This window comes from Colletotrichum lupini, chromosome 9 (genome assembly GCF_023278565.1).
Source record: "Colletotrichum lupini chromosome 9, complete sequence".
NCBI lineage: Eukaryota > Fungi > Ascomycota > Sordariomycetes > Glomerellales > Glomerellaceae > Colletotrichum > Colletotrichum lupini.
In genome coordinates, this window is record NC_064682.1 from 2,994,883 (window position 1) to 3,018,407 (window position 23,525).

The 23,525-nt window shown below is 36.5% G+C and overlaps 4 protein-coding genes across 4 annotated transcripts; 1 reads left to right on the top strand and 3 right to left on the bottom strand.

Annotated features, from left to right (window-relative positions):
• Nucleotides 1–3,654: 3,654 nt before the first annotated feature.
• Nucleotides 3,655–4,622, top strand: CLUP02_16757 (uncharacterized protein; the record flags this gene model as incomplete). The annotated part of the gene is made up of 3 exons (XM_049295675.1): nt 3,655–3,665; nt 4,142–4,512; nt 4,564–4,622. 3 exons carry the CDS (start codon nt 3,655–3,657, stop codon nt 4,620–4,622), a joined length of 441 nt encoding a protein of 146 aa, XP_049152822.1.
• A 1,844-nt stretch (nt 4,623–6,466) lies between these two features.
• CLUP02_16758 (GMC oxidoreductase) lies at nt 6,467–8,186 on the bottom strand (the record flags this gene model as incomplete). Its single annotated transcript, XM_049295676.1, has 2 exons — nt 6,467–7,489; nt 7,551–8,186. 2 exons carry the CDS (start codon nt 8,184–8,186, stop codon nt 6,467–6,469), a joined length of 1,659 nt encoding a protein of 552 aa, XP_049152823.1.
• A 960-nt stretch (nt 8,187–9,146) lies between these two features.
• Nucleotides 9,147–9,794, bottom strand: CLUP02_16759 (uncharacterized protein; the record flags this gene model as incomplete). The annotated part of the gene is made up of 1 exon (XM_049295677.1): nt 9,147–9,794. The coding sequence occupies one exon, from the start codon at nt 9,792–9,794 to the stop codon at nt 9,147–9,149; it is 648 nt and encodes a 215-aa protein (XP_049152824.1).
• Nucleotides 9,795–15,892: 6,098 nt separating this feature from the next.
• On the bottom strand, nt 15,893–18,196 carry CLUP02_16760 (uncharacterized protein; the record flags this gene model as incomplete). The annotated part of the gene is made up of 1 exon (XM_049295678.1): nt 15,893–18,196. One exon carries the CDS (start codon nt 18,194–18,196, stop codon nt 15,893–15,895), a length of 2,304 nt encoding a protein of 767 aa, XP_049152825.1.
• Nucleotides 18,197–23,525: the final 5,329 nt, after the last annotated feature.

The following is a 23,525-nucleotide window of genomic DNA, read 5'->3' on the forward strand; positions in this document are numbered from 1 at the left end:
GTTTAGGTGATGATGTTCGGAGATCCGGAACCGGAAACAGTATCTTGTGTTCCGTACCAACCAGCTACAAGCTTACAATGATTAAGTGTAGCTGGTGTAATACCGAGGTGACTTGAAGAACCTATAAGAGCCCTCAATATTCCACGCTTCAGCTTCATAAGCATCTCATCACATCCACATCTTTCTCTCTCTTATTAACATATCTTTGCAGCTCAAGATGAAGTACATTCTTTTAACCACTATCTTTACCGCTGCCTGCGCAGCTGGACCTCTAGCTAATAGCGCTTATACCCATTTAAATTAATTAAATAAATAAGTTAAATAAATAGTTAAATATAGGAATTTTAGTAAGTTAAATAATTAAATATCGTAAGGCCCTATATTTAATAAATTTAATTAAATATAAGGTTACTTAGAAAAAAGAAAATCCGGGGCCGGGCTAATTAAAAATCGATATTCCTAACTATACCCTACAGAAGTTTATAATTAAGAATATAAATACCTAGAGCGGGATTTAAACCTATAACTCCTTATTTATGATTATAAGTTCGGTATTATACTACTTAACTAAATAGATTATTAGTAATTATTATAAAAAAAAAGGGCCTAAGTATTATAGAGCCCTAAATTTAGTATTTTATTATATTTAAAAATTTAAAAAACCTCTAGTACCCCCTTTTTTTAATATTAATAAAATTAACGAAATTACGCACTACTACTTTTAACCTTTTATAATTATTATAATTATTATTAATATTAATTAAATTATATATTAATCGATTTCTTATATCGTAATTAATTAATTAGTAATAAGTTATATAATCTTTAGTACGTAACCGCTATTTTAAATTACTTCGTAACTATAAACCCTAACTAACACTAGCCTCGTATTATTAACTAATTTTAATAATTATAATAGCCTCTTTACCTTTTTAAAAATAATTTAAAAAGGGAGGACTTTTATTAATAATAATTTAATATTATAAAAGGGCATAAGGCTAAGGAAGTTATAAATCCGCTTAGAAAGGGTCTTTATTTAAGAAATTTATAATAAAAATATTTAAAATAAAGTCTTTTAGTTTTATTATTATTATAACGAAATAGGTATCGTTACTTACTTTAAAATAATAACTACGAGCTTAGTAACGGCTTATTTAAAGTTAAAATGTTAAATAATAGATCTAAGCTTTAATAAGTTATTATATTTATTAAAATCCTTTAAGTATAATTTTATATTAAAAAAATAAAAACTTACCTTTAGTATTATTATAAAGGGCTAAGTAATAAGAATTAAGGAATTAGTAATTAGGTATATTATTAATAATAATAGCCTATTTATAACTTTTTATAATCCTTACCTCCGGGCCCCCTTTTCTTAACTAGATTATAATATTACTAACGAACTCTTATTATTATATATAAATATAAAAAAGGAGCTAAGTAAGATTTTTATTAAAAAGAAAAATATAATTAGGTTAGAGATCCGGAGGTTAATAATAAAAGTCTACTTATTATTCAATTTATAAACCTCGCTAATATAAAATATTATTATTACCGTTTTTACTTACTTTTTAAACTATACTAAGTAATAAATATAATACCTTATTACTTTATAATAATAATATAATACCTACAATAAGGCTAATATTACCTAGACTATAAAATTAGTAATAAATAACTAAGAATTAGGTAACTAAGTCGGAATAGTTATTTATAATAATACTTTAAATAACAATACTTACTTAGGTTACTTATATCTTATATTATCTTATATTTATACTTAAAAAAATATTCTTAATTAGAGGATGAGGTACTATAGTTATATTCTTAACCTCGTTAGTAAGGCCTTTTTATTTAGTAATAATAAAGAGGTATTTAAATAAGAATTAAATATATTAATTAATACTAAGTAACTTTAAAAAGATCTTAACCTTTAGTATATAAGGGGCCCTATTAATAAGCTTTAGAACGTTATTAAATTTATTTACTTATTACCTTAATAATATAAAGCCTTTTTTAAGGTTAATAATAAGACTAATGAGAACGATATATTTACTCTCTTCGAGGAGTCGTTATAAGAGCTTATATTAACACTTAATAATAATATAAAATAAAATTCGATATATTTTTTAATATAGCGCTCTTTATAAAGAAAAAAAAATTTATACCTTCTTAATAACTAGTCGAGCTTATAAGGATCTAAAGTAACGGATCCTTATTAAGGGCATTCTTAATAATAATAACTAATAATTACTAACTAAGCTAAAAATAATACTTAAGCTACTTTATTTTTAAATAATAAAATATTAGGGCTAGGGTAAAAAAGATAGTTATAGTTATTTATAAGAAATAATAATAAGTCTTAAGTATTTTATTAATTATTTTAAGGAATAAAAAAAGTTATATAATAAACTTTTTAAAAAAGAGATAGATCTTATAGCTTTTTAAATTATAACGTTATAATCGTAGTTAATATAAGTAATACTACCTCGTTAATAATTAGCTCGTTATTAATTTATATTCTAACCTCTTTTTTAATTTCTAACTTTAAATAGTATCCCTCGTTATATTTAGTTTAAGTATATACTTAAAGAGCGGGTAGAGCTACTTCTTAGTAATAATTTTAACTCGTAAAGATATTTTTAATTATTAATTATTAATACTTAGTAAGTCCTTAATAAGTATTATATTAAGTTAAGTAACTCTTTATTTTATATTATAATAATTATTTTTTACCCTAAGTAAGGATTAAAATAGCTAAAGAAGAGGTAGGATATACCTAAATAGAGTTATTAACTATTTGATATAAAAAAGAGACTTTATAATTATTAATAAAAATAGTATATTAATAAGATAATAAGTCCTCCTCTTCCTTATTATTTAAGTCCTCTTCCTTTATTACGATAGTTATAAACTATTTTTAATACCCTTACGATTTTAAAAAGTATTATAAAAAACTCGTAGTATTAGTAATAGTTAATATCTTAAATAATAAATATAATAATTAACTACGTACCTAAGCTTAATTAATATTATTTATAAATTATCCCTTAGCTAGTCTTTAACCTAATTTAATAGTAAATTAATTATTAACTAACTTATTTAATATTAAGTAAGCTTATGCTTAATATTTTTACGATCCTTATAATAATAATAGATTATAAAAGGATATTTAGCCTTACGAAGTTAACTTTAATTTTATAATGATTATTAATAAGATCTTTTATACTAAAGGAAGTTTAATATCTTAAGAACTAGCTTCGTAATAGTACTATAAAAATAAGAAGTTAATTTTTTAATTAGAAGAGCTAATCGAGGTAAAGTCTATAAGTTAGTACTATAAGGACTTTCATAATAGCTTTATTTAATTCCTAATTAGGAAATTAGTTAAATTTATTAATTGATTATTAAATAATTAAATATAGCGCGAGAAATGAGCTAAATAATTAAATACGAACCTTATATTTGATTTGTTTGTATGGGTATAAGCGCTGCTGGCTAAAGTTAGGGATCTGACTGGCACGCCGGAGAACACCCTGACCTACGTCGACATTGCTCCGGTTGAGTTGGAACCGCGGAACGCGGACTTGAACTTAACGGATCTTGTCACTAGGGATACGCTCCCTAACACCGCATGCCCGGCTGGACAGACCTATGACCGCTCGGTCTGCTTCAAGTCCAACATCATCCCAGCGCTTATACCCAAATAAACAAATCAAATATAAGGTTCATATTTAATTATTTAGCTAATTTCTCGCGCTATATTTGATTATTTAATAAATTTAATAAATATTTAATTAATTTAAGTTATAAGTTATAATAGAGTAAAGCTAAATATTAGATATGTAAATAGTATAGTAAATACGGCGCTATAAGCACCGAATTTTTCAGGGCAGCTTTACTTTAATTCTAGAGGTCCGGTATTTAAATCCGGGTCCGAGCGGCCCCTTTTTTCCGTATTTTTTTAGTATATCATTGGTATATTCAGGTCTACCCTTAGATTCTAAATTTAATTAAATATATTAAATATACGGGCTAGAATATTTAATTGTTTGACTCGCTGAAATTCCTATATTTGACTGTTCGTTTGACTTATTTGTTTGATTAATTTGAATGGGTATGTGCGCTGTATCATCCGCAGTTTCTGCGTCGCTAACCCTCGCAGCAACCGCGAGAAGATTACGGACACCCCCTGCGGCGCCAACGAAATCTGTGTTCAGCGTCGCCTCCTCTCCAACGGCAAGAGCTACGCCAAATGCATTCCCGTCCTCGATCTTGTCTTGTGGAAGACCAGCCCGGACGGAAACAAGGAAGGCTGCACCACCACCACCGTCAAGAGTGGAGGAAACCATCACATTGGAACAATCGTTTACGACGTGAACCGCAACCCAATCCAAGTCGACAAGATCCGTTATCTCGGAGAGCCTGGCGAAGTTGATGAGGGAATTGGCGGTTCAACCCCATTCTTCAGCAGCAACCTTTTCAGCTTTGCTGGAGGCCATTACCTCAAGAGTAAGGATACAAGATAAAAGAGACTTAAGAATTAAGCTGACAAATACATAGCTTGCGTTTTCGCCGGTGGCTTCGGAAACCTGAACGCATACTCCTGGGCTTGGTCTTAATTCTGTTCCGAGACGTTTGTTACCGCCCGTCATGCAGGGATGAAAGTTGATCGACCCACTCTGTCGTCGAGCGACTACGACAAAAAATTAGTACTGCAGGATCACGGGAACAACAGGGACTCAATTGGGAACGGAAGAAAGCCTGACAGGTCTTGTGGTAATGTGAAATGAGCAGCGACAAGAAAGGAAAACGAGCGTTCAGTGGATACTAGAGTGAGCGCTCACCAGACCTCACAATAAGCGCTTTTGGTGGGTTAGGAACCAACGCTCATTCAGAAAGGGACTGTTCAGTATGACTTGTATATAACATAACCTAAGCCTTGTTCAAGGTCAGACTTCCATAGCAACCTGGCAATAAACTGGGATTTATACCACTTCAAGCTTACGTTCAATGTGAATTGCCATGTTAAATCTCAGTGTAATCTCTTTAGTTTACCAAAAACTAATTTGCCAAGTACACTGTGTTTCACAACCGCGTACGGCATCTTAAGGTAAACATGATGCCCTAAACCTTGTTACATCAGACTTTAATGACCTATAGCTGGCTACAACGACGTTATGCCTAAGCGTTGCTATGGACATTGAGGAGGAGATGTGTTCTTCAGTGATCAGGAGTCAGAGGATCATGTTTTGTCTATGTGCTTGGAAATTTTAAATTCCTCGAAACTTCTCACATTAGATATCCGGTTTAAATCATGAAGACAAGTACGAAAACTGTGGCTGTATCTGCGTTTCATGAAGCCGGTAGAGACAGCCCTGCGAAGAGACAGTCTTGCTATATCAACCTTACGTATGCCGCAGTTCCAAGTCTCAAATGATCAGGTCAAGGTCGGCTTAGCGACATCACGAGCAGTGTTTATCATCTCACAGAACTTCTTAGAATATTGAATTAATCTTGTGATAGAATGCACCCCTCTTTTCTTCCAGAAATACACTACAAACACCAAGGCGAACAGAAGTTAAGAAAGCTACAGGATGGGAACGAACGGTAAACACGACTGCACTGACGATTATTATTGGCGCGACGAGTCGGGAGTCTTGACTTGAACAGAAGTATCTCAAAGTGCTGTTCTCCTGATTCCAGCGAATTGAGGAATAAATCAAACCACTGAGAATATGGCAACAGACGAGAATCGAGACTTGTGCACAAATTTAGATGCATTGTCATAACACCCTATCTGGAAGTTTACAAAGGCTCAGCATGTAAATTCGAGTCCTAATTGAGTTTGATATTACATAAACCCCTTTGCTGTGAATCACCCGTTAGAACCCGCTGAACAACATATTTCCGACAGCGGCAGTTCTGAGGAAGTGGCTAGTACGTGCATGCTTAGGTGTAACTAGAAGGTAATTTCTTGTCCCAAGGCAACTTACCGTCGCAGCGCACCTATCAACTCTGATCCAAACGACCTGAGAACTACATCCAGACTTCAGTACCTCAAGTAGATGGAGACTTATAGGTAATGGCGGTTGAAAAAGGGGGGGGGGGGGGTAGTATCTTGGTGCCGGGGGATCGGTCAAGCCCTGCGACGCGGCCTAGCCATTCTCTAGACGCCTTAGCTTCTTTAGGGTACTTCTGGGGAGAGAGATATGGCATTCCGTGTGTTGATGATAGCCCGATGGTTTCGCATCTGGTATATGATGGCAGAAACCGTCTCAATAAGACGATGACGTATTGTCCATGTATTTGAGGGACCTGAGCACAGCGAGGAAGAGCTTAGTTTACGGGATTAACATTGAAGTTTAGAAACACTGGCTATCCATGTGTTGTTGATTTATACATATAGGTATCATATCCCAGACTCAACCTCAATCGCTACCTTATCCAGTGACTACGAGCACATCTAGCACCCGAGGCCGAGGCCCAGGTCCAAGATTCTCTTGGCGGCATAAGCAGCAGCCACCATGATGGGGGCCTGCGTGTTGCCAGTAGGAACCTCGGGGTGCATGCTAGCGTCCACGACAAAGAGGTTGTCAGTGCCCCAGACCTTGGTGTTAGGGTCGACAACGCTCTTTCCATCGTTGGCAGTGCCCATCTGAGTGGTGCCAAGGTAATGGCTGCCACCACCAATGGCAGCCACGAGAGCCTCCGCAGTGGCGTTCTCGGGAACGGTAAGGATGCTGTTGGGTTCGCGGGCCCACTGGAGAAGCTGGTCGACGAAGGTGGTCAGAGCCTCCTTGTCGCCTTCGGTGTGCATGAGGGGGTTCTTGGTCATGTTGGTCGCTCCGCTGGGGGTGATCTCGACGGTACCGGTGGAGGTGGTGCCGTGGGTCAGGTAGACCTTGACGCCAATGGTGTTGTTGCTGTCTGCGCGAACAGTACCCTGAACGTGGCGGGTAGCGCCATCGGTAGTGTTGACGCTAGTCCAGAAGTTGAGACGCCGACCGGCTTGGGCCATAAGACCGCTGCCCTGAGCAAAGAGGTCGACAGTCTCCTCGTCAGGGTCAGTCCACGCAGTCTTGGGAAGCGCGATAAGCTCCTCCTTGGTGGTGAAGGTGACGGTGGCGATGCCGTGGTCCTTGAGGTTTTCGCCGACGGGGAGGTCGATCCACTGCTCCTTGGGCGGCAGCTGGATGTTGGTGGTCCCGGAGGCGACGATTTCGATCTGCTTGGCGGGGCCGATGCCGGAGTTGAAGAGGACACGAGGGGTAGAGTGGGAGCCAGCGGCGAGGACGAGAGATCCACCCTTGCTAAGCTTAATGATCTCGCGGGCTCCACCGTCATGCTCGACCTCAACACCGGTGATGAGGCTGCCGTCGCGGATGGCGCGGAGGGCCATGGAGTGGAGTTCCAGGGTGAAATTAGGAAGGGCTTCGGCGTCGGGTAGGATCGCGCGGACGGGGCTGTCGCGCAGACCGTGAGCGATCTGGAAGGGATCCGTTAGTTTTGTTCATAAGCAGGAATAGGATGGAGATGGTATAACTTACCGACCATGCAGGGTGCGAGTACATGAGCTCCTTAGACTCAGGGTCGTTCAGAGCATCTTGCTCGCTCCAGCCGTGAGCATCCAAGAACTTGGACATCACCTCAAAGGCGCCGTCGTCGTAACGCTTGCCATCCTCAGACGCCAGGATAGATCCAGGGAGACGCTTGTAGAACTCCTCCGCGGCTTCCGAAACACCGTTCTCCCAGTGCCACTCCTCGGGCCATGTCGCAAAGTCAGCCGAGCGAGGCTTGATGTACATGAGTGCGTTGAGCATGGTGGAGCCACCGAGCAGGCATCCCGCGGCAATGACAAGATCTCTGCAGTACTGCAGGTCCGGCGATGCACCAGTGAAGTCAGCCATACCGGGGACATCGTACATCGTGACGGTGTTGTTCCATGGCATGGTCTTGTTGTTGCCGGTCATGTAGAAGGAGGTTCCGCCGCGCTCGATGAGGAGGACGTTGCGACCCGAGTTGGCGAGGCGCTCGGCGGCCACGATACCCGCGGTGCCACCGCCTGCGACGATGTAGTCGTAGGTTGTGTTGCGGGTAGTCGTGGTGTTGCTCCGGAGGCTCAGGCGGGCTGCTGCCGTCTCGCTCAGCGCAAGGAGCGCCGAGCTCAAGGTGATGAACTTCATTGTGGGTAAAAGAGAGAGGGATGATGTTCAAAGAGACAAGGACAGGACACTCAACCAAGAGTCTGAGGACCGGAAGCCATACGACGTCGGGCAGCAGGACAGATCTATTAACTACTTACATGATTCGAGCGATGAGATTGATAAGATGCGATTGATAATCCTCGTCTAAACTTGTCCAACTATCAAATTTCGGTACTGGAGGGATAGCACTCCGCAAAACTGGGTAGAGCTAACTAGATGTGGGAAAGATGGTTGCAATTTGGTGGGTCTTGCAATATAAGCATACTGGGCAGCGGAGGCGCAACACGAGAGGCTCCATTGCATTGGGCAACTGACAAAGCAGATCGTGTAAAATTTCTGTTTTTCTTTAGTAAAATACCTCATACCGCATGTTTTGGCGAACTCAAATTCCTCCCGCCAAGCCGGACTTGTCTCCCTCAAGCAGCAACAGCAGTGGTAAGCGAGCTTCTTGGAAAGCGAGCATGACGGCGGTGGCAGGGCAGCTCGAAGCGGACTATGTGGAGAAAAGTCTGGGCGAAACGGAGTCTACGCAGTAGTCTTGCGGTATCGTTGGTTGAAGGGTCTCTTCTTCAGCAAGCGTGATGTCACGCACCATCCGAAGCGCACCACGACAATGTCAAACCGCTTGGTCATGATCTTAACGGCCAATGAGAAATCGTGTTCAGATTTTTTGATCGAGGCTATGAGCGGCTGCGCCGGGCACTTTTGCTCCTTTATTGCTACGATCAGAAAACCTTGCTCATATAAGGTATGGAAGGATTATTCAAGGGACTTTGGGATAAAGGTTTATCCACTGGTGAGTTCGCCTCTTCGTGGCTCTTTGCGGCCAGATACATTCGAATTCAAGTTTCTATGCTGCTACTATGTACGCGAAGTCCGAGAAGATCTCGTGGGTCGGCTAGTCCTTCCTTCAACCCTGAAGACTCCGAGGTCTCGTGTCTATTCGTACCGTCGAGCTGCGTTGGTTTGCTGTAGCTCTGGCAGCATATCCTTCTTACCAAGAACAATGGCCAGATCAAGAGCCGTCAATGGTGATTCTAATCTCACCAATCTGCCTATTCGGCCGTCGGGACCATCAGTTTTCTCGAGCTTCAGATAACCGTTGCAGCGGCCTTCTAAGTCGCAGCCTAGCATCACAAGCCGAGTCACAATCTCAACATGATCATTGGCAACAGCTAGATGGATCGGTTGGAAAAAGGCATACTCGCCGCTCGACCATCGGTTCAAGTCCGCCGGTCCAGACCCGTCGCTCTTCAAGAGCTCGTAAGTACAGCCGATAGACCCATAAAGACATGCGAAATGCAAGGGGGTCAAACCGAGTGCATGGGTGACGTTGTCCGCTTTCGCCCCCAACTTGAGAAGCGCGTTGGCGGCTGATGGTTGATCGGCCATGACGGCGGCATGTAACGGGCTGCGGCCGTAGTCATCTCCAACGTCTATCGAGGCACCCAAGTCGGCCAGGCCACGGATGACTTCTTTGCTGCCACCGCAGGCTGCGTGGAAGAGAACTGATCGTCCAGCATTATCTCTGGCGTCGATGTGTTTAGTTGTGCCCATCATCTTGGTTAGTGCGTCTACCGCCTGCATGTTGCCGGTGGCTGCCGCCCGATGTAGCGGAAGCTCGCCTAGGTCGTTGATGTGTGGGAACGAGTGCGAGCCGAGGAAGTCCTCTTTGATCAAATCAATAATCTTCCGTATCCTTTGATTTGCCAGTCCGGCAGGCGCATATGTAGAGAAGAGATGGAGAATGGTCTCGAGTCTTTTTGTCGTGAACTTGTGCAGAATGTCGGGGTCGGTTCCAGAGTAAAACGCGATCTCGGCTTTAGCTTGCAAGACCTCAGTTATAATACCCTACTATCGGATTAGAAGTCTAATTCGACCGCGGTATACAGCCGACTGCGCAGGGGCCAATTAGGGGCCCTATTTACGATTATTATAGCCAGCCTAACCTACGGTTAGAACCTCCTTTTTATACTTACTACGTAAATATTTATATAGTTTAATTAATCTCTTTATTAACTACGGTTCGAACTAACTACTTTATAATAGGGATACTAATATTAATTAGTAATTAAATTCTATTATTATAGATTAATAAAATATCTTATTACGTAAAAGAGACGACTTCTTAATACTATATAAGATAGGAGATTCGTATTAATTAACTTTATAAAAATAAATAAAAAAGGAGGTAATTCTCGAATATTATACGGAATTAAGTAATCGTAGCCCTTTATTACTTACGAGAGGTCGACGTTTACTACGTTAAACTACGTTAATTAATAAAACTACTTAAATAACTAGCTTTTTATTATTACCCCAAGTAGATTTTTCATTAAATAACTTTTCTATAGCCGGCCCGTAATTAAAAATTAACTAGTTAAATTAGTAAAAAGAAATACTTATATAATAACTACTTACCTAATTAATTAGTATAATAAACGAGCTTAATAATATAATATAAAAGAGTACCGCGCGATTAAAAAAAGGGATTTTTAAATATAAATATTCTTATTTAATAATAAAAGTAACTTTATAAGAGTTGTTAAGTTAAGAGATTTATAATATATAAAAAAGTCTATTATTATAAGGATCTTATAAATACGATTTTAAGCTTACGATTTAAACGACCTTTTTATAGTTCTTTCAACTACCCCCTGGGTATTACTTAAGAATATAATATAGAGGATAGTTTAATAAAAGAGGAGGGGATTTAGAAGTTTTAATAATATTAAGTTAAGAATATTATAGATCTCGGAGATTAACTTAGGAAAAAGGTAGCTACTTTAAAATAGTCTTATAACCTCCCGCTAGAGTTATTATTAGCTTAAAAAAAGGTTAAAAAAACGAGGATTTAAAAAAAAAAAAAAGAATCTTCTAAAGGGCTATTAAAGGGCTTCTTTTTATATTAACTCCCGGCGCAAAATTATTAATTTTAAAAAATTAATTAAATAATAAAAGGGATTATTAGTAAACGATAATTACCTAATTATAATTAAGCTATAAAAATCTAGCACGTATAGCTTTAACGAGGTAATGCGGGATATTCTTATAAAGAGTATAAAAAGTGAATATTCATATAGAAGCAAGAATATATGAATATGGGGGATATAAGCGTATATAAAAGAGGTTTTTGTAGTAAAGAGAGTAATATAGTTGAATTACTATATGAGAAGTTGCTTGCTTAACGAAAGGTCTAGGTAGGCAAATACACGCCTACATATAGGCATAAAAACCTCCTACTAGAATATTCCATTGCTTATTAATTATGATATAATTAATAAGCGTATACGTAAGTGAATGCGTAATCGTAGTACATAATTCCGCCTCGAGTAAATTCCAGATTATTCAGTTACCTTCCAGTACTTTCCATTGCTCACGTAAGCTTATATAAGCAGTATTGCTTACATAATCAATACCTATAATAATCTACAGAAATCGTGGATTAATATGGTATATAGTTTGCTTACGTAATACTGATAATAAGGCGAATAATAAGGTAAACAAAGTTACCTTCGTAACAAAAAAAGACTACTTAAAAGATATAAAATAGGGTACTAAGAAGCTATCAAAAATAAGATCTTTAAAATATTTAACCCTACTACGTACGAGTAATAAATAAGTATTTTTAAGAAGTTTTTAAAATCTACGATTTTATAAAAAAGAGGGCTTAATTTTATTAACTATACTTAACGGCCTATACGGTTTTTAATAGCCTATATGGCTCTTTTATAAGCTACTTAGTATTTATTTTTAACTATTTTTATAGAATACTACCCTAAAAGAAGTAAGTTAAGGAAGGAAGCTATTTAAAAATTATAAAGAATACCAGGCTTAGGAGGTTAGAAATATATAGGATAGCGGAAATTAGTAACTAATAAAGATCCCGAGACTAATTACTATATCTTTTTATAATAATATAAACGTTTACCGTTATTATTATAAAAAGGAACTACTAAAACCTACCCTTTTATACTAAACGAAAAAGAGGATTTTAATAAGTATAATAGTTAGTAATTTAAAAGGGTAGTAGTAATTATTAAAAATAGTAAAAACGAGAGTAATAATAAGATAGCGAGAAGAAATAGGAATCTCTTAAACCCTAATAAATTCGGTAAGTAATAAAAATACGGATTTATTATAACTAGCGCGCGGATTAAATATATCCTTATTAAAATTAAATATATTAGTAATTATTAATATAAGTATAAGCTAGAGTACGACCCTTAATAAGTTAAAGTAAAGAAAAAGAGGACGAAACCCGATCCTAAATAGAATCCTAATCCTTTATAAATAAGTAAATATTAACCCGGATTATTAAGGGACGTAGATATATAGAATTACGGATTAGCTTAATAATAAGTAAATTAACGTAGTATTAATCTATTTAACTAAGGTTTATAAAAAAAAGGGGCTATAGGGGTAACCCCTATTTTATAAGATTATAAACGACCTTAGTTATTAACTAGATAAATAGTTTACGAGCATAAGCTTAGGAATTATAAAAGTAGTTAATAAATTCCTCTATAAGCGAGGGGTATTACTAGCGTAATTATAATCGCAAGAGCTATATAAAATATTAATAATAATAATTATAAAAGAGGAATTCGTATTATAGAACTAAGTATAGGTCGATAGAGCGTATAATTATTTTAATAAATTTAGAAAAAGGGTAAACGACCTAGATTTCCTCCCTATAATTACTAACAAAAATCTATCGTTATAAAAGGATATACTAGGGTAAAATATAATACTAAAAGTATAATAATTAATAATTTTATTTATTTCGATTTATAACTCGTTACCGTTATTAATACGAAATTCGGTACTAATTAGCTAATAAAAAAGGAAATAGACGACCTAAAGTTATTAATAATACCTAGCGACGCGAGGATCGTATATAAATATTAAAAATTTAATAATAAATATAAAGTAATTTATAGACCTTAAAAAGATCTTATTAAAAAAGAAATTATACTTTAGGAGGAAGTATAAGGTCTTATAAAAAACCCTAACGATATTTTATAATTATTATAAAAAAGTTAGAATTAGGGAATACTAGTACTATTTAGTAATTAATATCGTACTCGTAAATAAAGCCTCTAATTATTATTACGAAGTAGTACGTAATTTCAATTAAAACGACTTTCTTAGTATAATTAACGTAATCTAAAGCCGCTTCGAGACCTATAATAAAAACCTAGAGCTCCTATTTAAGCTATGAGCAATTTTTTTTATATTTATAACTAGGATAATAAAGGGTAAATTGCGAATAGAAATCCTTAAAAAGCTTATCGATTAAATTAATAAGCTAATAAAAACCTAGCTAAATAAGGGAATAAATAAGTAAAAAGTCAAATATTTTTATACCGTAGTTTAGCGTATACTAGAAGTAAAAATAACCCTATACTAAGTACTTAAAAACTACGAGACGCTTTACTTAAGGCTAAGATCTAGCTTTAATATTAAAGTAAAAATACCGCGCTAAACTTACCTCTAAGTATATAACGGCCCTTATTAATAATATTAAGTTAATTAAATATATAATAAAAAAAGAAAAGAGGTTAGATATAGTAATTACTAATAAAGAGGCCCAGATTTGTTAAATAAGTAGAGATTTAACTTATAAGTAGGGTAACGGAAGAGGTAATATTATATTTATAAAAAGGATAAATATTAATTAAGTAATTACTTTAAAAAAGAGCGTACTAAATCGTATAAATAATATAAAAAGTCGAGGGTAATAAATAATAAAACTAGCTCTCGTTAGTTTAACTAATTCTTTATTATATATAAGGGTAGATCTAGGGGTATAGAACTTAATAATAGTAGCTAAAGTAGTAGTTTAAAATATATACCCCCTATAAGAAATTTAGAAAATAAAGAAGATCTTACCCCCTATACTAACGAATTAGATTATAACGAAATCGATAATATTAACTACTCTTTTTTTACCCTATTAGCTTCTAAAGAATATACGAGGCTAAACGAATAGAGAGTAGTAAAAGCTCTTAACAAGTAAGCTTTTATTTATAAATAGTAAGGGAAGGTCCCATAGATAATAGATATAAAAGCGGCTAAAAGGGTAAATTTAATAGGGCTAAAGCTTATTCTCTTAATAATTAAAGAGAAAACGCTATCTCTCTTAATATTTAAAGAGAAAGAATATAGTACTAAGTAAATCTAAGGGTAACTAAAGGGGTCCTTTTTATACTTCTTAGATCTTTTAAATACTAAGCTTATATAAGTATTTTATATAAATAAAAAGTACGGCTTAGATAATTTTTATAAGATTATTTTAAATATTAGGGTATTATAATAGTTAATTAGAGGAAAAGGGTAATTCTAAGCGTTATAAAAGATCGCGTTAGTAATACTTAATACGTTAATAATAAGTATTACGAAGATTAGTTTTAGCCTAAGTAAGGAAATCGTCGCCCTAAGTATAATAAAAATAGAAACGTACTTTAGAACGATAACTTTCTATATTTTACTTATTAATACCCTATTTTTCTTATATCTAAAAGATATAGATTAATTAAGTATTATATTTAATAATACGAAGAATAGAATCTCTAGTAGTAAGTACTTTAAAATAGTCGAACGATAATAAGGGCATACGTTTATAAAGCTTATTAATAATACGAAATTAATTAATTACTTAACGGAAAGTGAGCTTAGAAAACGATATTAGAAATTCGGGTACTTATTAATTACGAGGCTATATAACTTCTTAAAGTAATTAAGTAATAATAATATTAAAATAAGGGCGCTAGAGTAGTTAACGAAAGTATATTATTAATATTAAATAAATACGCAGAGCCTACGCAAATTTAAGTTTAAATTACGTAATAAGCTTAACTTTAATTAAGAAATCGTTATTAATATCTTCTACTTAAATAGTCGGCTAGTACTATATATAATTAACGTAGTTATATCCTTCTAAATAGGGCAATTCCTCTGGGATTTATAAGTAAAGATAGTATAAGTAGCTTTATAAAAAAGCTAAATTAATATATATTAAGGACTACTAAATAGTATTAGAACCGACGCTAATACTAGTTTTAAATTAGTAAAATTTAGGGATAATATAACGGCTTACGGTATATAGCTAAAAGTCATACCCGTTAAAGCGTACTATAATATTAAAAAAATAAAAAGGGTATATTAATAATTAAAAAGGGCGTTTAAAATTATTAAAAAGGAAAATCCGGATTTTACTAACGATAAATACCTCTAGATAGTACTTAAATACTATAATAATACTATAAGGCCTAACGGACTTATATTAACGCTATTAATATTTAAAGTATATTTAAAAACGACCTTAGCCTTGCTATCGTCGCTAAATATAAGCTAACGAGCTTGAGTAATTAAAAAAATAATATAAATACTGCGCGAAGTAAGTATAAAAAAGTAAGTTAACGAGGTAATTACTATGCATAATAGGCCTAATATAAAGGGTAATTTAAATATATTACTAAATTTAAATATATAAGTATAGTACGAAATTACTTAATAATAAGCTAAGCTATATAAGTTAATTTCCGTTAACGAGCGCTCTTATATAGTTATAAAAGATCGTAATTAGCTACTCGAAGTATTAATTATAGTAGTTAAACCGTATTATATAGATCCCAACGAAGTAATTTTTAACTTATAAAAGGAAAAAGAGCTAGGGAAAACTATATAACCCGCGGTAGAAGTATAGGTACATTGAGTATAGCAAGATGAACAGCCATAAAGCCGCTTCTGGTTTGACTCATGGTATTCGCACCCAGCTTCAACAACGTCTTGAGCATGGATAGCGAACCAAGAGTTGCGGCCCAGTGAATGGCTCTGAAGTCGTCAAACTCTTCTGTCCGCAGCTCAAGAAGACCTCTTCGTTGCCTTACAAGAGACTGGAGATCCCTATCACTTCGCGCTCGAACGGCCCGAATCAAATCGGCGTATGGCTTACTTTGCTCAATCTTGACGGCGTGAAGTTCATTTCCAAATCGAATGGCAATGTTGACTGCCGTCTTTGTCCTCACTCCCTCGGGTATGGGAAGTGTCGGTGCCAGCATAAGGGTGAACCTGTCTTGATAGCAACAGCAACGCGTAACTGCGCCGACCTCGTCAAACAGTACGACAGGCTCTTGCGGCTCTGGACTTCGCCTAGGCGTACTTGACAGAACATCCTCGTCACTTGGTGCAAAGAGAAGTTCCGAAGTACCGGAAACTTCCAGCTGAATAAATCGACGGCCTCTTCTTTGAGACTCTTTGGCGTCGATGGTGATGAAACCCAAGCCTTTTGAGTTTTGGTACGATGCAGGGCCATCTGATGTAGTAGCAATTTCGGAAAACTCCAGGTAGACGGACTCGAGACTGTTGCCAGTGTAAGGATGCTTCTCGTAGCACACTTCCCACCGTCTCCGGACCCGACGGAGCCCAATGGCAACATCTACGACTGATCGCTGGCTTCGATCAAGTGACATGAAGCGTAAAACGACCATGGCGCGGTTCGAGTGCGGCTCTTTAGTCCGTATCACGGATAGTGTGGTGTCCCATCTTTCCGGCGGATATGCTTCGTGAATGATGAAGGCAAGATGTGAAACAGCATCCTTTGAGTTGGGCCGAAGCTTTGTTTTCACACTGAGTTCAGGGAGTGCGTAGAATGGGTTTTCCTTTACGTAGATGTTCTCGTACGTCCCCTCAGCGTCATCGAAATGATCTAAAGGAAACAAGATGACAGAGCCCTCTTCAGAGGCAACTCTTGCGAACTGGTCACTCCAAAGTCGTTGTAGAATGATGCAAGGGCTCATCTCCTCGCTGGCAGAGTCGGCCTTGGAGACTATGCAATCCAAAAGAGCGTAGTACTCATCTCCATCCGGCTGTCGGGGGATGAGGAGGATATTCGTTCGGAGCCCTTGATTAGTGACACTGGTTGGCGCACTATCTTGGGATTCTGAAGGAGGTAGAGGTCGCACATGGTCAAAGTGGACCCTTGAGAATGAGCTTGGTGAACTTGCAAGCAGGCCGAAGAGGTCATCCGAGGGTTGAACGTCCTCTGGCATCCCCCAGAGAAACAAGGACTGGTCATCGCTCTCTTTGAGGATCTCTTCTTGCAGACGCGTGAAAGCGCGGTCACCTTCACCGTAGAGCAAGGGCATGTTTACCTTGAACAATCCTATCAGGCAGTATGCTTTGTCTTCCGGTCGCGTCGTCTGTCGATGCCCTGCCCATCGCATCTTATTCGCGACACTGATGTCGCTGAGGAATGATGTACCAGAGAGCACCTGCTCGTCAATGCTAGTGATCCTGGCAAGCAGCTGGCAAAAGACATTTCTCGACTGCTTTGTGTTGATATAAGACCAGTCCCCGGCGTAGAACTCAACAGTCTTTGGCGCAATGAGCTCCTGCAACGTCCATCCTCGGGTAAACCACCGACTATTCTGGAAACTCGAATCCTTGGCAAACGGGCTCTGCACGGAAACTGGCTCCACGTCGGAGAGAAACGCGTAACAAATGGCTGCCTTTTCGTACCAACGGTACATGGAGTTGATGGACTCCGACAACTCGGCGCTGCTAGTCTTGTCGATGCAGCAGGTGTCGGCCCAGAGGTAGCGGTGGCGATGGCTCTTGGCCAGGTTGGCTGCATCTCGTATCTTGCGGAAGCCGTTGGTAAAGCGGATCTGGTCGGCCGCATCCGCGGAGCCCGACCCCGGACCGGGTGCCGTGTCCGAGGCCAAGCCGAGCGCTTGGAAGCTTTGGAACGTGACTTCGTCGCTGCCCCAGGTGTGAGACAGGATCGCATACTCCTCCTGGGGGTCGCCCTGCACTTCGACGAGTTTGAGGCTATCGGTGTCAATAAGCCACATCTCGAATCGGCTGCCTGGCGGTGGCGAGCGTCGAAAAGGTGTAGATAGGATGCTAAGGTTGAGGCGCCGATCGTCAGCTGAACTCAAGTCAAACGAGAAGAAGATGATTTTATTTTGGTAAAGAGACATGATTGGTCCGGCTCCCTGCAGCTAAGCTAGATCTTCAGTCCTTGAGAACACCTTAGGTGCGTCATTTACCAACAGCCGCGAAGTATTTAGAGGATACATTAAATGCCTAGATCTCGTTGCAAAAGACTATCGGAGTCACTGTTCAACACAACTATGCTATTTGAAATGCGACTAAGAGTCATTGATAATTTGTCGACTAGAACTCCAGCAGAGCTACACAACCTTCCTCCTATATACTTTTTCTTAGCACGCACTGTTAGTACGGGCCACTTTACTATACTAACCTCTTTAATAAGGCCTATTCTACCCCCCTTTTTCTTATACTAACTATAATTAGCTTAAGTAACGGCCGCTATATATTACTATAACTACTACCCTTTTTAAATACTTTTAATACCCTCTTAGGCTTTATTATAATTATTTAGTTTATATTACTTTAGTCCCTAATTAAAAAACGCCGTATTCTAGACTTTATTAAAGTAATATTTATAACCCCTAAGATTATAAAGGTTTTAATTATAAGACCTAGGCTAGATATATTTATTATTATAACTTATCTTAGATTAATAATAATAACCTAACCCCCCCCTAACTATAAAGCGCGTTTTAATAGGACTACGATTATTGATAAAATTAGGACCCGTTTTTTTAGTTTTTATTTTATAAAAAATATTACCCTCGTAGCTATTTAAGAGTCCTTTTAGCTATTAAAAAACTTTAAATATATTATTATTATAAGTTATTATATTACTAAGTTTAAGGCTCTTTTTAAAAAACTTTAGTTATTACTCGCTAGAACTTTTTAATATAAACCGGACTATAGAATTATAACGGGCCTCTTTTTTATTAAAATACTCTCTTAGAGCTTTAGTTATTATACTTAGCGTCTTATTAATTACTAACTCTAGGGGCTTATAGCTCGAGCTTTAAGTATAACGAGCGATTTATAAAAAGGAGTTAGAAATATACTTCCCTCCTTTAATACCCGTATTTTTATTTATTTCGACCTTAAGAATCCCCGCTATTAAGTAAAAGTACGGTTTATTTATAAAAAAGTTATTAAAAACTGCTCGCTTAAAGGTAAAAATATTAGCCTAATAACTAAAGTTTTAACTAGTTATATACTTATTTTAAAAACCCTAAGAGCACGATAGGCTATACTTAGTTATTATACTTAGTTACTTAAACTTTTTAATATAATTATTATTAAGGGATCCGAGATTTAGTTTATTTATATTATTAGAGGCGTTAAGACTCGGATCCCTGGCCTTAATAAGTAACCCCTTAATTTTAATATATACGTCCGGGACGAGGTTAAAGTAGTAATAAGAATAACCCCCCTGTATTACTAAACCTTTAGCCTAACAAACGGCCCCCGTATAACTTATATTATATCCTTTTTAAAACCAATAAAAAGGCTTTTTAATATCTTTAGATCGGTAGTAATCTAGCTACTTATTTACTAACCCCTTTTTAAGTAGTACTAAGTCTACTTAGATTAATATAGCTCTAAGGACTATATTAAAACTTAACGCTACTATTATTATAAAAAGCTAGGATATAATAGTAATTATATTATAATCGTCCCTTAGTATATAAATTACTAAGGGCTATATACGAGCGACTATACGAGCTACTTTATATACTCTTAAAAAAATAATAATACTATTATTTACTTAACCTTTTAATAAAAAAAACTCCTATATAAAGTAAGTAGAGAACTTTATATATAAGTTACGAAGCTTAACCTCTTCCTAAGCCCTATTCCTAAATTAAACTTTATAAAGTCCTTAAGTACTTAGTTCTAAAATAAGATTATGTCACGGTAGTGGGCACCAGGGCCCTGTGGGCCCTGTGGCTCAGCCTCAGGCTACGAGGCTAAGCTCCTAGTGGTCACGTAACGAGCTAGACCGCTGGGCCTAAAGGGCCAGCCTACTAGCTTCTACCCACTATTCTATTTTTTCCCTCTTTACGTTAAGTCTTTAGTTAATTAGGTTAATATAATAGCGTTCCGACCTACCTCAAGTTCCCTTTCGTAATACTACTTAACGTTACTTAATTAACTATTCTCTAGAGACGGAACGATAATATCTTAATTAATTAATTACTAGCTACCCTTACTAAGAAAGCGTATAAGAGAGCTAAATAATAGCCAGTCGAATTAATTACGCATAAGTAGCGTAATCGATACCCCCTAAATACATACCCCCTCTACTAAACGTAATAATTAGAGGATATAGCTAGGGAGGCTAGGTCTCCCTTCGTACTAATAGCTTTTAATAAAGCTACTACTTCTACGAGTCTTAATAAAGCGTCGTAGGCCTTAATAAAGGCGCTAAGCTCCCGGTTATCGACCTAGAGGTTGCGCTATTTAACTAGTTAGTAGAGCGCTTCCTACCCTCTACTACCTAGGCCGATTACCTAGCGTACCTTAGTAACGTAACTAACTAGCTTACTTCGCCTATCTATATCCGCGACGATATCCTCTTTAAAAAGAATACTAAGTAATATGTTAACCTCGACCTTATCTAAGAGCTATACTTTAAAAACGATAAAAAGACCTTACTTAAGTAGATCGAATAGTAGCTAAAGATACGCATCGCTTAGTACTAATTAGAGCAGGTCTTAGCGTCTATTATTAGCTAGCTAAGTAATAGTATTAAGCGCTTATACGTAATAACCCGTAAAAACCTCGACTTTATACGTATTACTACTATAAAGCTCCGTATTATAAAAGAAGCCCTTACCCGAGCTTATATTAATAATATAGCTATAACTAAAAGGCTAGAGTAATTAGAGAACGGCTCCTAGGCTAGCTCTATTTAGGATACTACTACCCTTAGCGCGTTAAAATAACGGCTAGTATACTTAAAGACGTAGGGTAGCTACGAGACTACTCTAGCCTCGTCCTATCCTATTACCTATAGCTCTTAAAAAATACCTAACGTGCCCACTTTTATAAGTAATAATACTAGCCTTAAGTTCGACTACTAGCTCTAGCGTATTATAAAGCGCTTAAAGAACGCTAACTATAATACGAATAAGTACTACTTAGAGTATATTATTAATAAGATTAGAAATAGTACTACGGAGTTTATATACTTATTACTAACCTCTAACGAGATTACTACGGCTAAGTAGCTACTCTACGAGCTTAAGTTAGCTTATACTAGCCTAACTACTATAAATAACGCTAGCTATAAGCTAGATATACTTATAATTATGCTTAAAAACGTTTACTAAAAGCGCTCTATATTCGCTAAGCTCGCGCATATTAGTAAGCTTTTAAAGTCTTAATAAAAGCGCCGTTTTTATAATAAGCTACTTATATATTTTCGTAATTAAGCTATATTAAAGTACCTAGACAATACGGCTACTTTTTAGAAATATACTAAATACGTCGCCTAGCTAGCTAACGTAATATAGCCCCCTTTTATAGAGGACCGCGCGGTTAAGGCTTTTAACTAAACTCGCTAGACCTTAAGTAAAAGTAATGAAAATAATAGAAGTAGCGGAAATAATAGAGGTACTAGAAGTACTAAATAGGACCGAGGTCGTACCTCTACTCGCGAGACGATCCCTAAAGCCCTATATTAAAAGCTTAAAAATAGTAATACTTACTTCGTTTATAATAATACCGGATATATCTCTAAGGACTACCCTAAGAAGCCGAAGACTACTATAGCCGCTATTAACGCTACCGCGGGCCTTATTAAAATAGAGTCGGGTTTAGAAAACTAAACCCCCTAGTAAAAGTAAACTCCTAGCTAGGGGATACGTATAAAAAGGATAAAAGATTAGCGATTAATTTAGTAAACCTATAGGATCTCGTAGGGGGTTAGCCCCTTAAAATAGAGCTTATATTAGTATTTAATAGATATAGAATTTGCCTAAGAGCTTTACTTAATACGGGAGCTAATAGGTACGGATTTATAAATAACTACGTAACCCCTTTACTATAGTAGTTTTACGCGGCCTTATCCTATAAATTACTATGCCTAATCCCTACTACTAGGTTTAACGGAGAGCGATTAAATAATACTAATATAGTATAGACTACTAACTTATATATTAATTAATAGGTCCTTCTAAAAGCACCCCTCCTTTAGCTTAATACGGGTCGCTACGACCTAATCCTAGGGCAGAAGTAGTTCGAATACTACGGGGTAAACCCTAATATTCGCTACTAACGGCTAATATAGCCTAAGGACCTATTATTATAAGAGACGCCCTCTACTATTATTAAGGATATCGAGGACCTATATACCCCGGAAGTTATCGACGTATAATACTAAATCGATACTAACTGCTAGTAGGACTTATTCGAGATAAATATAACCTGCTATAACTAAAAGCTCTAGTAATAGTAGGTAAAGGGTACGCTAATTAGGATATTATTACGCCCGCTAAAAATAATAGCCCGTTAAATATACTAGTTAGACGAGGCTAAAGATATAAAGAAAATAGAACGCGCCCTTAATAGTACTACTATCGCTCTTATAAAAAGGGTTAAATAGTAAAAACTATACTTAGTAGCGTTATAAATAGATATTACTTTTATTAGCGCTCCCGTATTTAAAAAGAACCTAAGGCGGAACGACGTTAAGATAAGCTCTATATTACTCTATAAGCTAGACCGTATTATAAAGGATAAGAAGGAGGAGGCGGACCCCTTATATAACGACGACTAAGTTACTCGCAACCTTATAGTAACTAACTTACTAAAGTACCTACGGCCCTAGACCGACGTCTTTAATAAAGCGGTTAGTAATATACTTATGCCTTATAAGCCGTATAACTATAAAATCGAGCTCTTAAATAGTAATAAAAAGAAGCTAACCTACTACCCTTTATATAAATAGTTAGTACTAGAGCTAGAGGCTATAAGAGCCTATTTACTAAAATACTTATAAAAAGGATTTATCGAGCTAGGTAATACTCTTTTTACGTTATTAACGCTATTTATAAAAAAGTACGATAATAGTCTGCGCTTCTATATTAACTTCTATAAGCTAAATAAGGTTATAAAAAAAGACCGCTACTTATTACTACTTATTAACGAGACCCTCGCGCGGTTAAGTAGGGCAAAGGTATTTATTAAACTAAATATTAAGTAGGCCTTTTACCGCATTCGCCTCGACCTAGCCTCCGAGGACTTAACGACGTTTAGAACCCGCTACGGGGTATATAAATATAAAGTAATACCCTTCGGGCTTTATAACGGGCCTACTACGTACTAATAATATATAAATAAGATACTAATAGAGTACCTAGACGACTTCTATATAGTATATATAAATAATATCCTAATCTTCTTAAATGACCCCCC